The 15,426-nt window shown below is 39.6% G+C and overlaps 1 protein-coding gene across 1 annotated transcript; it reads left to right on the top strand.

Moving 5' to 3' along the window:
• Positions 1-535: 535 nt before the first annotated feature.
• Positions 536-14,677, top strand: MKI67 (marker of proliferation Ki-67; the record flags this gene model as incomplete). Its single annotated transcript, XM_029086495.1, has 9 exons — positions 536-2,047; positions 2,374-2,612; positions 3,876-4,254; positions 6,637-6,752; positions 6,989-7,160; positions 7,250-7,384; positions 9,201-10,168; positions 11,516-11,588; positions 12,158-14,677. Coding segments are annotated over 9 exons (6,114 nt in total), but the record flags the coding sequence as incomplete, so codon positions are not given.
• Between the last annotated feature and the right edge of the window lie 749 nt (positions 14,678-15,426).

Below are 15,426 nucleotides of genomic sequence, written 5' to 3'. Positions count from 1 at the left end.
TGTACCTCTTGCTGATGGAAAGCGCAGAGTGCAGCACGCTGCCTCGAGCTTCCTTGGATGCAGTTTCCAGGTGGCAGTAGAATGGCAGCACACGTGCAGTCACTTGCCACGTCTCATCTAGGATGTAGCAACTCTGCTCTGTTGTCTGGTTTTAGCCTGAAGAAGCATTGCCACAATTAAAGCCATATAGCACCTACGTACATGCAAAACAAACACCAGGTTCAGTTGTGGAAAGCTGACCTAGATGGTTGTTTAGTTCTATGTAGATTTATCTTGTGCAGCCCTGAAAGATGTATCTGAGCCATTGATTCTGGAAAAAAAACATGTCAAACATTTCAACACAATGCTTCTATCATGAGAGAAACTGTTATTGTTAACAGAGCTTTATTTACAGTACTCTATCCTGGACCCTGGTTGACCATCTTGGGAGAGGAAAGGAAGGAATTTTTATCTGTATTTCTGGAACTCGTGCTTGTAGCTCTGCAATTTTTAAGTAACTGCCTCTATATTACTTTTTGTTTTGCTTACTTTGTAGATAATGCTGAGTGTGAAGAAAAAAATGCCAATGAAAATAAACAAAGTACAGAGGAAAATATTTCCAAAGCTTTACCCATGAAACTACAAACACCCAAATCTTCACAGAGAATATATCAGTCAGTCAAAAAGCAAAATGAAATGTCTCCCTTTAGTAAACTCTATGAGAAACTGAAACATGACATTAAAGTGAAAAATCCTCTGCACGAGGCAAAGGTATCTCAACAAGCTGCAAAAGGAGATGGTCAGAGTGTTCTGCCACAACCAAGGGCTCAGATTTCATCATCAAATTGTGTGTATGGTCTGGGAAGCCTGACTAAAGAAAAAGAATTAGGCAGAAGTGAAAATATTGAAGAATGTAAAATAAAAATACAGGAGGGAACAATCAATTCTGAATTTAATCAGATCTCAGCTGTAGGAAGTGCCACCAAGAAGAGTTTTACCAGAAGTCCTCGAACTTCTCTTTCAAAGGAGGTGTCAAGAGATACTGGTAGAAGAAGTCACTTGCAGGATCATAAGGAACTAAGTACGGGAGGCAAATCTGAAGGTGCTGAAGTTACCACCAAACCCAGTAAGGAGAAGGTTGGAAATTCTCCAGCGTTTTCACTGAAGCCCTGCTCTATAGAATGCTTGGGCTCAGGTGACATGAAAATACACAGCTCTGCAGTACTATCAGATAAACGACCACAAGCAACCAACATGACAAGTGTTTCTGAAGGAGATAAATACATCCTGTCTACACCAACGCCCAGAAGGAAGAGCCTTCGGGCTCAATTTGTGTCACCTACCGAAGAAACCAGTGGGATGGAGCCTGTAAATAATACTGCTCCCATAATTCGACGACGTGTGTTACTGAAACTTAAGTCTTTATCCGAAATTTCAGCTGAAACTCCAAGGGAAGGTTCAGTGTGTGGAAGTGATAACTTCAAACCACCGCCTTCGTCAGAAGAGAAATGCTTAAAACAAAGACAAGATACTACACAAGATACACCAGGAAAACCTGGAAAAGAAGAAATGCTGAAAGAAATTTCCGATCAGGCAAACTTTGTTAACTCAAAAGAGGGACAGTTTGAAACTCCGACTTCTTTTTCTAATTCCAAGAGTCCCAGGAGAAGTAACAGGCAGAGTAAAGAATTATCAAACAAAAGTGTCCCTTTGGAGACACTGGCTTCAGAGGAGTTGTCATCAGAACAGGCATCTCCTGCTGGTCAGAAACCTGGCTCTGGAAGAAGGAGGGGCAGGCCAAGGAGCTCTGGACTGCTGACTGAAGAAGCATTGGAGACAAATGCCAGCCAGGAGCTTGGAGGTGAGACCACAGAGAGAAAAGACAGTGGAACTGAGGAAGAGCCGGCCACAAAGATGTGTCAGCAGGCAGAGGATGTAGAAGGTGCCAGTGCTAAAAGACCTCGTAGGTTGTCATCAAAGAGAAGGTCTTCTGGATGTGCTAGTCCAAAAAGCAACGTGGCTGTCTCAGAAATTAATATTCCTGGCCTGTCCACTGCTGAAGAATCAGGTAAATGTTTGATCCCCCACCTCGTTGCTTTTGTGTTTGAGAAACTCTCCTCGTGTTTTTGTGAGGATTTCTCCACTTCCATAAAGCGTTGAACTCATTGCTGACATAAGAGTTCTAAAATATTTATCATTTCATTATATTTGACCCTAAAAATACGAAATAACATATAGTTTACTCAATTGAATCTATTTCTCTTCACAGTAAGTTACCATCTGATATGTTTCCAACTTTAAAGTGCACGAGTGAGCGCTGTTATCTGTGCTGGTTAAAACCATTGACGTGTGTTCTTGGCTAGATATAGAAATATTTTCAATTGTTATTTTTAGGCAAAACAAAAAGGACACCTCAGAAGAGGAAAACCGACGGTTTGTTACTTCAGTCTTTAGGAAAAAGAAAAAGAGTGTCTTTTGGTGTTCATCTAAGTCCAGAGCTTTTTGATAAAAGTTTGCCTCCCAACTCCCCCCTTAAAAGAGGCGCGATTCCCGCGAGGCTGAGCTTGCCGTTTGGACATTCGCCACGTGCCGTTCTCAAAAAGGCTCAGGGGTTGAAGAACTTTGCAGCCCAGGTAAACATTAAGATTAATCAAGTTGCTAAGACAGTTAATGTGAACAGAATTTATAAATGCTAAGATTTGTAAAAAAAAAAACAAAAAAACCAATTAAAAATGAGTAGTAAATCTTGTTTAGATGCGTGTTGTGAAGTGGAGATTTTAATTGCGAATTAAAATGGTCTTTGAGATCAGCAAATTTCAATCAGCCTTTTTTTTCTTTAACTTCTCAATTACAGGAAAGGGCTCAGCTTAGCCTTTCATAGAGTCATAGAACAGTTTGGGTTGGAAGGGGCCTTAAAGATCATCCAGTCCCAACCCCCCTGCCATCAGCAGGGACACCTTCCACTAGACCAGGTTGCTCAAAGCCTCATCCAGCCTGGCCTTCAACACTTCCAGGGAGGAGCAGCCACAGCTTCTCTGGCCAACCTGTTCCAGTGTCTCACCACCCTCACAGCAAAGAATTTCTTCCTAATATCTAATCTAAACCTCCCCTCTTTCAGTTTAAACCCATTTCCCCTTGTTCTGCCATTAACTGCCCTTATGAAAAGTCCTTCCCCAGCCTTCCTGGAGCCCCTTCAGGTACTGGGAGGCCACTAGAAGGTCTCCCCGGAGCCTTCTCTTCTCCAGGCTGAACAGCCCCAACTCTCTCAGCCTGTCCTCACAGCAGAGCTGCTCCAGCCCTCGCATCATCCTGGTGGCCTCCTCTGGACTTGTTCTAGCTGCTCCATGTCTCTCTTTTGTTGGGGGCTCCAGAACTGTCTTTAGCCAGGAGATGTGTTTTTATTCACCTCTCACACTATTACTCATTCTCTTGCTTGCATGGGAGTACATTTCTATATGTCTGTGGTCAGCAGCAGCGTCTACAAGCTCCAGTTTACCATAAATAACAGAGGACAGAACAGTAGTTTGATGGCAGACTGTGCATTCTACTGCCACATGGTTTGGCTAGAAGTTTGAAGACATTTGCTGTTGATTTAGACTAGTTAAAATGTGTGTGTAGTGTACTTGATGTGAAGAAAACTTTTGAATAAAGTAGAATTATAAATTCAGTTAATTATTCAATTGAATTTGCATGTGTTCTGAGACTGTTTTGCCATTTAAAACTTGTTACAAGTCTGTTTTCAGAGAATAACATTTAAGGCTTTTTCAGATGATCTGATGATACTTTATACTCTTTTATTTACTTATTAGAGACGTAGATGAGCATTTGCAGTAACATTTTATCTATATGTTGTGGTTTTTGGTTTTTTGTAACATGGATTTTCTGAACATCTGCAGAAAGGAAAAGTGTCACCAAAAAGTTCACCAGCTCAGAAGTCTCCAGCTTCCTCATCCCCTGCCTCTAGGAAAGCAACACCTACACTTGCTCTGGGCTCTCCAACACCTTACAAAAAGGGACGTTTCTCCATTTCTCACATCACAACACCATCACCAGATGCAGGAGACGTGAATACAAAGGGGAAAAATGGTTCCCCAGTGAAAACACGTAAATCTTCTCACCTTAACCAAGATGATAAAACCTTAATGGCTAAACCTGCCAAATTAAGGAGAAGCACACAATTTGATTCTAAGGTCACGCCCATGAAGAGGAAGAGTGGGGCTGCAGCAGTTATCAGTGCAAAGAGAAGAAGTGGTGCCTCTAGTGCCAACTTACTAGGTTTGTTTCAGCTGTTAATTCTTAATATTAATTTAATTGCTTTAAAATACAGGAACAAAACTGAAAGAGGCCTGTTGTTTCATGATGCAGAGAGCACCAGGTGATTAGTGTATCTTCTGGTGGTTGTTGGGCTTGTTGGAAATAACTGGGAACTGCAAAGTGTTAGTTACATTCTGGTATATTCCTAAAGCAAATTCCTAAAGCATAAAAACACCGTATTTAAGAGCACAAATCTTAGGGTTCAGAAGTTGAAAAATGGTAGAATTAAGGTTCTCTTTGCATGGTTGGTTGCAATAGAGATCCTTCAAATTCAAGTAGTGTTGAACTATATCAGATTGTATCAATTACATCAATTTTGATTTGAAAACATGTACTTTACAGCAATCTAGTTTCAGTTTTTGTGCCTTTTTCTGTAGACACTTCACAACCTTTTTCTTAAGGACTGAACTGCATTTAACTGTTGACAATAGCATATAACAGATATAATTAAAAAAATAGGATTATAACTGGGTGTTAACTTAAATACTTTGAAGTTGAGCATTTGAATTTGAATTTTGAACACTGTTTTGAAATAGTTTTGACAACATTGGGAATATTATGATGTGGGAGCTCTGAATTTTTTACCTTTGAAGAAACGAACATATGAGGTGTCTTTGTCATCCGTTTTCAGAAATTAAATCAATTTGACTCTTTCAAAGTAAAATTTAAAACTTCCTACCAACATCACCATTCACTAAGGAATTTTATTACTCTTTACTGTCTCCATTTTTTGTAGTGTCATTTTAAAATTTAGAATAACACAGTACATACAATGTCCCAATGATGGTCTCATCATCATGATTATAATTATTATATTTATATTTATCTCACCATGTATTATTATTACATATTATTATATGTATTGCATTAATTACATATTAATACATAATATGTAATATACATTAATTACATATTAATACATAATATGTATTACATTAATTACATATTAATACATAATATGTAATATACATTACATATTATGTAATGTAAATATAGTATTACATTAATTACATATTAATACATAATATGTAATATACATTACATATTATGTATTGTAAATATAATAATTATTTATTATATTTATATTTATCTCATCATGTATTATTATTACATGATGAGATAAAATCACAGGCCTTCACAATGCTTCCTGATTAATGCAGCTGAAAGTGGTATTAGTCTTTTAGTGAAATAATTGGGGTTTTTTTCAGTAGTTTTGATTTTTCCCTTCATTTTAATAGCAGCAGAGTACTTCACAAATATTAATGACATACTGTTTTTCACTGCCCCTCTCTAATGTGTGTTTTTAATATCAGTGCATCGGTTTCTTCTGTAATAGAAAAAGAACACCACAGTTCTTAAAACTTAGATGTCTAGATAAAGATGTCTACTTTATATCTAAAATGAAACTTTGTGTTCTCAGTGCTTTTTTAGGTAATTTCCTGCACACTTGGTATTTTTCTACGTGTTCTGAACACCCCAGCCATGACAGCTTTTGAGAGTTCTTTTATTTACAGACTTTCTCCAACTTGCACAGCAATTCTGAGAAAGGAATTTATAATATCCTTTTCTTCAGGAACAGCATTCCCCTTTTATCTCTACTTAACAAAATAAGTTTCTTCTATATGATCCCTGTCTTCTCATAGCCTATTTCTGAAATAAGGCAGATGTGCTACCAACTTACAGCTTTATTTATTGCACAGCTGTAACTAATTCCCTGATTCAGCTGGTGTGTACAGAATGGTGCTGTGACAAAGGGAACCTTGCTTTGGGAATTTTCAGAGTATGTTGTAAGGAGAAGGTGATAGATAAAGTTATGGAATGTCTGTGTAGATCTAAATGCTCTAAGCAGTATAAATAAATAGTTTCCTGGTTACAGAGTTGCCTTGGAAAAGTGGTGAAAGAAAAGCTGGATGTTTCACTTAGAAACCATTCCTCTCATGTTAAATCAGTCCTGTCAGGGAGAAGTTCAGGTATAATAATGAATGAGACTGAGAGGCTCCTTGCAAGTTTCTAATGTGAAAAATTATTTCCTTACAAAAACAGTGAGGATGGCACTGGGTCAGCATTCAGTTTGAGGATCTAACATCTATTTGACACTCTATGAAGCTTTTTGGTTTTGTTTTTTGTTGTGGAAGTAACCACACTGGGTACTTGGACACTTGTTAAACTTCAGCAGCTGAAATTAGATCTTCTAATAGAAAGCATTTCACAGAGCACTTTAGTAGAGATGTTGTCAGATGCTACAGTAACTGCAGCAAATCCATTGTTATCATAAATAAATAATTGTGAATTTCCATTGATGTGGCTGAGAATTAAAGTGATTATTTCTCTTTTATTTTCTAGTTGCAAAATCTTGGGCGGAAGTGGTAAAATTAGGTATTGCAAGATCACAATCAAAGACTGTTAAAAAAAGTGTCCAAAAGGGAAGATCCCTTAAGAAGACAACCCAGTCAGCAAAGGTATTCTTTTTGGTTTTGCATAACCACAAACCAGCTTGTAGGTATTTTGCTACAGAAGCTGAAAGCTTTATAAGCTTTTAGGATGATGTTAAATGGGTGTTGATGTCTTTGTTACAGCATATAAGAAATGTAGTTTCTTAAAGGGGGGAATCTTGAAGGTAAAGGGGGGAATCTTGAAGGTAAAGGGAGGAATCTTTATTTATGAACCTCCCCCTCTCCTTCTTTCCCATCTACAGACTCCAGAGAGAAAAATAAAAGGTCATTTTAGTACAGGTCATGCGGAGTCACCTGCTACAATAGTTGTAGGTAAAGCTTATTCTACCACAGTGAGAACAGCTGCACAGGTGCCTAAAGTGGTAAGAAATCCCATCTCGAAGCTCGATATGAAAATGGACGAAAGCTTCACAGGTAAGTTCTTTAAAGTCTGTTGCTCACTCTGCCAACTGTGTAGTTCTGTTGTTAAAGGATATCCTCATTTCTCTGAATTTCATCTCTAGGAATGACTGAAATGTTTCAAACGCCAAAAACTAAGAGTAGAAAGACATCACCTGCAGCCAGTGTTCGGAAGACTGATTTTTCACCAATATATGTTGATGTGGAAATGTCTGAATTGCACACCCCTGAGGAGTCTGGTATGTGTGTTATTTGAAAAGAAAAGAAATGTTTAGGTATCTTTAGGGTGAGTGGTGCATCTGCTACTTGAGACAGTTGTCTCAGCCTTGTTGAGATGAAGCATCTGGCAACCCATAAAAGGAACTATTGATTTTTATCATGTATTAAAAACCATTTTTGTAGTTCCCCTTAATTTTTTAGTAGGTTTTTTTTGGTTTTTTTAGTTCTATTTGGTATGAAACTTCAAAATACTGAAGTATTGTTTCAGGCAAATGTTGTGCTAAAGCATGGCACTTAATGAGTTGACAGTGAATACATCTAAATCCAGTGACCAAGTTTTGTGGCAGGGAAAGGTTCCTGTGTAATCTTTCAGAAAAAGTCTATTTATTTATATATTTTTTTAAGTTTTAGATTAGAAAGGTTTGTATTAGGAAGATACTTTTTTACTAGTAGGAGGAACGGTGTCTGTTTTTATTGAGTGACAGCGTGGCTATGCTTGTTCTAATGCTAATGCTCGTGCTTACTGCGCTAGGAAATAGTGAAGGAAAATAAATAATTGGCACTAAACAGCCAGAGAAACACAGAATCGGATGTACATTAAATACACTTGTCAATGATGCTAAACTAGGAGCAGCTGAGGACTCCCTTGGGGTAGAGAGGCCTTACAGAGATATCTGGATAGATGAAAGGGCTGAGTCATCACCAAACTTAAGAAATTTAATAAGAGCAAGTGCTGGATTCTCCACCTGGGATGGGCTAATCCTGGTTAGGGTTGGAGGGCAGGAGGCTGGAGAAAGAGATCTGGGGGTTTGAGTTGGTGGCAAGTTGAATATGAGTCAACAGTGTGCCCTGGTAGCCAAAAGGGCCAGCTGTGTCCTGGGGTGCAGCAAGCACAACATAGCTAGCCTGTTGAGGGAGGTGATTGTCCCAGTCTACACCGCAGTGGTGTGGCCCCACCTCCAGTACTGGAGGCAGTTTTGAGAACCTCAACAGAAGGAGGACATCAAACTATTAGAGTGTGTCCAGAGGAGAGTGACCAAGATGGTGAAAGGTCTCAAAGGCAAGACTTAGGGGGAGCAGCTGAGGTTGCTTGGTTTGTTCAGCTTGGAGAAGAGAAGGCTGAGGGGTGACCTCATCAGAGTCTACAACTTCCTCAAGGGGGGCAGTAGAAGGGAAGGTGCTGATCTCCTCTCTCTGGTGACCAGTGATAGGACACAAGGAAATGGAACAGAGCTATGTCAGGGGAGGTTCAGATGGGACATCAGGACAAGGTTCTTCACCGAGAAGGTGGTCGGTCCCTGGAACAGGCTCCCCAGGGAAGTGGTCACAGCACTGAGCCTGTCAGTTCAAGGAGTGTCTGAGCGATGCTCTTAGTCCTGGTTTAGTTCTGGGTAGTCCTGTGAGGAGCAGACAGTTGGACTTGATGATCCTTATGGGTCCCTTCCAACTTGAGATAGTCTATAAGGTCAAATGTGTGGTCTTTAATATGAAGATTTCTGATCTGTGTCTGCTATTGCTGCAGAACAGAAAGGAAATGACAATCAAAAACTGGCACCACTAGAAATTTTAGGGACAACAGAAAACATTAACTCTTATATCAGATTAAATCAGAAAAAGTAATAACATTTTTTTTTATATTCTTTTTTTTTTTTAAATGTATGCTGTGCCTTGTAGAAGCCAATTACCAAATCCATTGTTGAGGCATGTTGTTGCATCTTCGTTTGTAGAAAGCTCCAGCTCTTTAAGTCCATTTAACTTAGTTATACAGCAATTAGAATGTCTGGATTTTCTACTTAATTCTTTTCCCAAATTACAGAAATATACCACTTATTTCAGGTGAGATGATGGTGTCGCCATTAAATAGTTCAGATGCTTCAGAACAGAAACAAGATAGCCCACGCCTTTGTCACGTTCTGAGAGAGAGGGGACCTCTGAACTCTATGTTTGATGCAACATCCACAAAAACTCCTGAAACAAGAAAAACTAGGCTGGAAGAAAATAGTAGTGTGGCTGGTTTGCCAATAATGCCAGAAAAGCGAGTGTCTCTGAAATTGGGAAGTCAAAGGAGGACTCCAAAGCAGAAGCTGGAGTCAGTTGAGGTCATGTCAGGCATCAAGCAGCTTTTTAGGACACCAGAGCAAAAGTCAGAGCCAGCTGAGGTTCTATCAGGCATCAGGTGTCTCATGAGAACCCCACGGCAGAAGGCAGAGCCAGTCAAGGTTCTATCAGGCAGCAAGCAGCTGATGAGGACCCCACAGCAGAAGCCAGGAGATGAGGTCCTGTCAGACATCAAGGGGCTCTTCACAACCCCACAGCAGAAGCCAGAAGATGAGGCCCTGTTAGACATCAAGGGGCTCTTCACAACTCCGCAGCAGAAGCCAGAAGAAGATGAGGTGCTGTCAGACATCAAGGGGCTCTTCACAACCCCACAGGAAGAGTTAGAACCTGTTAGAGATGAAATTGCCCTTAAAAGATTGCTGAAGACTCCAGTACAAAAAACAGAAGGAGTAAAAGATGTGGTGGGTGTTACTTCAATCAAGAGAACTCCAAAGCTGAAATATCAACCAGTAGAAGACATGAGTGGGGTCAGCTGTATGTTCAAGACACCAAAGGAAAAAGCCAAACCTGTAGAAGATGCGTTTGGTATCAGTAGACTAGTGAAGACTCCGAGAGAGAAGTATGAACCAGTTGATGATTTTGTGGGTCTGCAGAGGCTTCTGGCAGAACCCAAGGAGAAATGTTGTGATATTGAAGAGGACTACGGTGGAGTTAAGGAAATGTTTGATATTCCAGAGGAAACTCAGGTAAAATTCTTTAGCTTTTGGAAGGAATATATTTAGGCTTTGAAACCTGTGGTTGAAATGAATTCTTAGGCCTCCTGGTATGATGTCTTGTACGCTGCAGCACTTCTGGTGATCTGCAGAATCACATAAAATATAGCTAGGCTTTATAAGAGATTCATTTTATACAATCTAACTATATTTTATATGTTTGCTTTTCACTGGAGGAAAAGACACCTTCTAGAAAAGCCCCTCATCTTGATTTGAAAATTGTAAAGATGACATTTTTTTTTCCCTTGGTGGCTTTGTCCAGATGAACACCCACTGCTGGAAGGATGGAGCTTATTGCGAAGTGGAATCTGAGCCATTTTTAATTTTCTGGCCCATTGTTCCAGTTATGTTTCAAACACCCTTTCAATTGCTTACCAAGTACAATCAAATTCCTTCCCAGCCTTCCTTCTCATAAGCAAGGTATAGAATCATGGAATGGTCTGGGTTGGAAGGGACCTTAAAGCTCATCCAGTCCCAACCCCCCTGCCATCAGCAGGGACACCTTCCACTAGACCAGGTTGCTCAAAGCCTCATCCAACCTGGCCTTCAACACTTCCAGGGAGGAGCAGCCACAACTTCCTTGGGCATATGGTTGGGTTTGGTTTTGTTGAGCTGGTTCATACCCTAGAGTTTTAATTTTTCAGCTCTGTTTTTCTTTGCACATCCAGAAGTGTTGAGCATGTGACAAAACGTTACTGTGTGATCAGTGGATTGCTCACTGTGCCCCCAAGTCTTTCATCCCTTGCTTCCTCAAGGGATGTCTATCGTGGAGATGACTTTATTGCTGTGCATTTTCTTTGAAGGAACCCTGAGTAGTTCCTGAGATTGCTCTGAGTTCCCATTCTGACCTTATAATTCACAGCTTCGTCACTCTTGTTGTTTGTGAATTTTATTAGTATTGATGCTCGTTCCCAGATCCACAGGTAAAATGTTGCGTTTCACTGGGCTTAGTGCTCTTCAGTGTAGAACTACAATAAAACACTCAAATGATTTGCCTTCAACACCCCAAATTCCTTTTGAACACTCATTTAGACACTTTTCAACCAATTTCATGAATGCTTTTGGTAACTCTATGCATTGTTTGTTATCTTTCACTTTAAAAACTGATACGCTAGCTGAGATGACAAGTATTTTGATATGTTTGTGTGCTAATATCAAATCCATGGATACAGCTACAAAACTGAGCTGATTTCATGTTTAGAGAGAAGTATTTGACGAGACTTTTTTCAGCTCTCACTATACATTAATTCTGTGCTGAAGGGCTCCATTATTCCTTGTCCTGTCAGACATGCATTTATTGATTATTGTTTTTTCCCTCAGGTCAGATCAGTAAATGTTACAGATCCTAAACAAGACGCTGCACCTCCTTGCACTTATTCCAGTCATAAATTTGGTGAGTACAAATACTTTTGCTTAAACTAGGGGAATAATGAATCTACAAGGTAATATATGTTATTATCAAGTTTTAACATAAGTTCTAAAAACTCAAAAATTGTGTGAAGTGTCCATAGCTCACGGAATCTGTGTCGTCATCCCTGATGAACACCAAGTGCTGGAATTCTATTGGTAGAGAAGTAACAGTGTGGTACTTTGTTGGTGTGGTAAGGTTGGTATCTCCAAACATACAAGTGTAAAAAAAACCTGACATTTAGGTCTTAATTTAAAATTATCTTTCTTTGCAAAGGATTTCAGGAACATAGCTTAAACTTAGGAGTGATACCTACCAAAGAAAACAAACATCTTTGGTCTGAAGCCTGGTCTTTAATCTAGAGTTGGTTAAAATAATTAATATTTATTTATTAAATAAAGAAAATTAAATGTGATTTATTTGAGCAAGATGACTCTGTTAGGAAAATCAAAACTCACAGATACTTTGATTAGGGATAGTTACATATAACTTTTGTTTGTGCTCTTTTCTATGTAAAAACTTTGAATGGGGGGAAAAAAAAACAACTCGTTTAGAAGACAAAGGTGAAGATTCTCAACAGAAAGAATCAACTAGTGAAGACCAATCTACCCAGAGACCAATGAGGGGCAGATCACGGAAGACAGTACATCCTACTTCAGCAAAGCAGTGTGAAAAGAATTTGAATTTAAAAGAATTGCAAGGTCTGGAAAACAAGAGCACCCAAGAGGAGATGGGAGGGGTCAGTAATTCAACTCCAGGAGCTAAAAACAAAGGAAGAGGAAGGAGAACGAACCGTTGCATCCAGGATGAAATTGTTTCAAAGCACCCTGATCAGGAAAAAGTTGAAACTGTTTCATTTGTGGAACCACGTGGAGCTACTCAAAGATTGGGAAGAGGTAAAAGGAAAGAAATGAATCTTGAGTCACGTGGCAAAGATTCTTCAGTGCTACAAAAAGAACCTGCAAATATGAAACATGCCATCGGTGACCTGTTAGAAACTGAAGATGATCCAACCATGAAGACAGTACCTGTATCTAGTAGCGTTCAAAAAAGTCAACTGCAAGCAAGTTTAAAAACACCTGAAAACAAACCTGATGAAGGTGCTGTAGAAGACAGTGAAGAAATGCTGCTGCCACCTGCCAAGAGATCTAGAGGAGTAAAAAAAGTAGAAAACACAGAACCACTGTTTTCCCCTAAAAGAGGAAGAAGAGCTAGAAATGACCAAATTAAACAAGTTCCTTCAAAGGATCTTCATGGGACAACAAGAAAGCTTCGCAAAGACCCATCAGTGAAGACGATACAGAGAGGTGAACGAGCTTTTGACAAAGATCCTGAGACTCCCTCAGCAGAGGAATCTGAAGGTGAAATAAAGACAACAGAGAAAAGAGTTAGGTCTTTAAGAAGTGCCAGAAATCACTCAACTGAAGTAAAAGGAGACATTAGCAGGATGGCACTTGAAAATACACAGAACATTCAGAAAACTGAGGAACCTTCAACTGAAACTGGTGCTGAAACACAGTCACACGTCGAAAACGAGATTCAGATATCTCAGGGAGATGAAACAGAAAATGCTCAGGGAAATACAACAGAGGCATCTCAAAATTTAAAGGCAGAGTTATGTTCTGGAGAGACCAACAAAATGCCAGTTACTGCTCTGAACCTGGAAGCAAGAAGTGCAGTACAAGAAAGAAACAGAGCTAGAAGCAGAAGAGGCAAAAATTACTCTTTGAAGGAAAAGTCTGATGAATTTGAAGATCTAAACAACCTAGAAAGAATTTCTCCCAAATTTAAGTCAGAAACAGAAATGGACAGATCTTCCCTCAAAGATTCTTTGAGCTCAGTTTGTGTCCAGAATACTTACCAAGTCATGAAGAACCAGAATGACCCAGCTGGCACATCACTACGTGCCACAAACAGTGGCAGCCTTGCTCAGAGCCGTCAAAAGCGGACAGGAAACGGACAGGGAATACTTAAACCAAAGCAAACAGAAATCCTGCAAGAGAAGAGAGCACTAAACAGTAGAAGAGGCAGAGGTAGAAAAGTTGATTTCAAACTGGAAGAAGCTAGTTCCAAAACTGTTGGAGACAAAAAGAGTTTACCTGAGGGTGACAAAGGAATGACTGATCAAGATGGTCAACGTAAGGCTTCAGAAAATCCCTCTTCACAAGTAAAGAGGAGCAGAGGAAAGCGAGTAGATTCCATGCTTCAAATAGCTTGTTCTGCCTTTATGGAAAAACAAACATTAATTGCAGATCATGGTAAAGATGAGGCTTTTGTAAAAAAACAAGATTCAACTTTGGAAGCTACTCCTTCAACAGAAGACAATCCACCGAGACGAGGGAAAAGACGAGAGGTTGCTGCAGCATCACAAACATCTCAGTGTCTTTCTACCAGGAAAAGACGTAGGTTGCTAGAAGGTGATGATAACAACATGACTGTGAGAGAAGATAAGAGTACTGATGAAGATCAAAATATGCCTTTGGAAACAGTGTCCTGTGCAGAAAAGAAGCCACTTGGAAGGGGCAGAAGGAAGGAAAATGCTCTGGCATCACACACAACTCGTAACATTTCTCTTAGAGGAAAATGCAGTTTGCCAGCAGATAGTGGTAGTGAACAACAACAGAGTATGTGTGTGAAAACAGCTCCATCTGCAAAAGAAAATCCATCAAGAGTGGGCAGGGGGAAAAGAATTCCTTCCAAATCCGAAGAAATGAGTCCCACTTCTCTCAGGGCAAAACCTGGCTTGCCCAAAGGTAGAGTTCAAAAGAGGATTCTTAAAGAAGGTGAAGATACATCTCTAGAAAACAATTCATCCCAGGAAAAAACATGGCAATTGAGGAATAAAAGGAAAAAGGCAGAAGTCACATCAAAGGCAGCTGCTTCTGTTTCTAACTGTAAAAATGACAAGGCTTTGAAACCTCGGAGTGTGCGTTCGACATCCACTGGTTCTGAAAAAAATCAGCAGTCGGGAAGAGGAGAAGAGGGGAACCCAATACAACGGGCAGCTCCTGCTGCTCTCAGAAGAAAATGTCTGTTGCCAGCAGATGACTTAGCATCCAAGAAAGTAAAACCAGGTGAGGCAAGAATTTGTTTTCTATTTTCTAAGGGTAGTGAAGGTATTTATGGATCTAACAAGGTGTTTACAAAATTCTAGTGGACTGCCATGCTCTAACGTAGAGCGAAAGAGAGCAGGTTGTCAAGATAGAAAGAAAACTGAAGTAAATCGGGTCTGTGTTACCTCAGATAAACAAGCTGCCTTTCCTAAATGGAAGGGGTTGGTTTTGTGGGATGTGACCTGTGTTCTTCCTCTGTTGGAACATTCAGATGCCTTCATACTCTTATATAATAAATCCTCTCTCAACCCATAACAATAAATTGTAGTTTAGAGTAAATACAGCAACTGACACGCAGAAGGAGGTGTTAATGACAGAGCTTGACAGTCACATCTTTGTAGCACCCATTATTCATCGTGTTTTCTCCTAAATACCATCTAAGCTCCTGCTTTTATGTCGTTAGATTTTGGAGAACCTTTACTTGCCATCAACTGTTTTTTGAGGTTGAAGGGCTTGAAGCTATATTTGAGTGAAAAAGACAAAAGTTCCTACTTCTCCCTTTTCCTCCTTTCCTGTTTTGCTTTCCCCAACCCAGCAGAACTCTTGCTGTGACCATTTAAATATTCCCTGGAATTTTCAGCTTGGTGTGATGTGACTTAAAAACTCCCAATGATGCAATTAGAAAATATTATCAAATAAATGTGTGGAAATGGGAATAACAGTGAATCTTTAGAGCTCTATAGAGTCATAGAATGGTTTGGATTGGAAGG

Source organism: Antrostomus carolinensis, unplaced genomic scaffold, assembly GCF_000700745.2.
Source record: "Antrostomus carolinensis isolate BGI_N321 unplaced genomic scaffold, ASM70074v2 scaffold18108, whole genome shotgun sequence".
In the NCBI taxonomy this organism is placed as follows: domain Eukaryota; kingdom Metazoa; phylum Chordata; class Aves; order Caprimulgiformes; family Caprimulgidae; genus Antrostomus; species Antrostomus carolinensis.
Note: the sequence above shows the minus strand (reverse complement) of the source record. Positions and strands in the feature narration are given on the sequence as shown.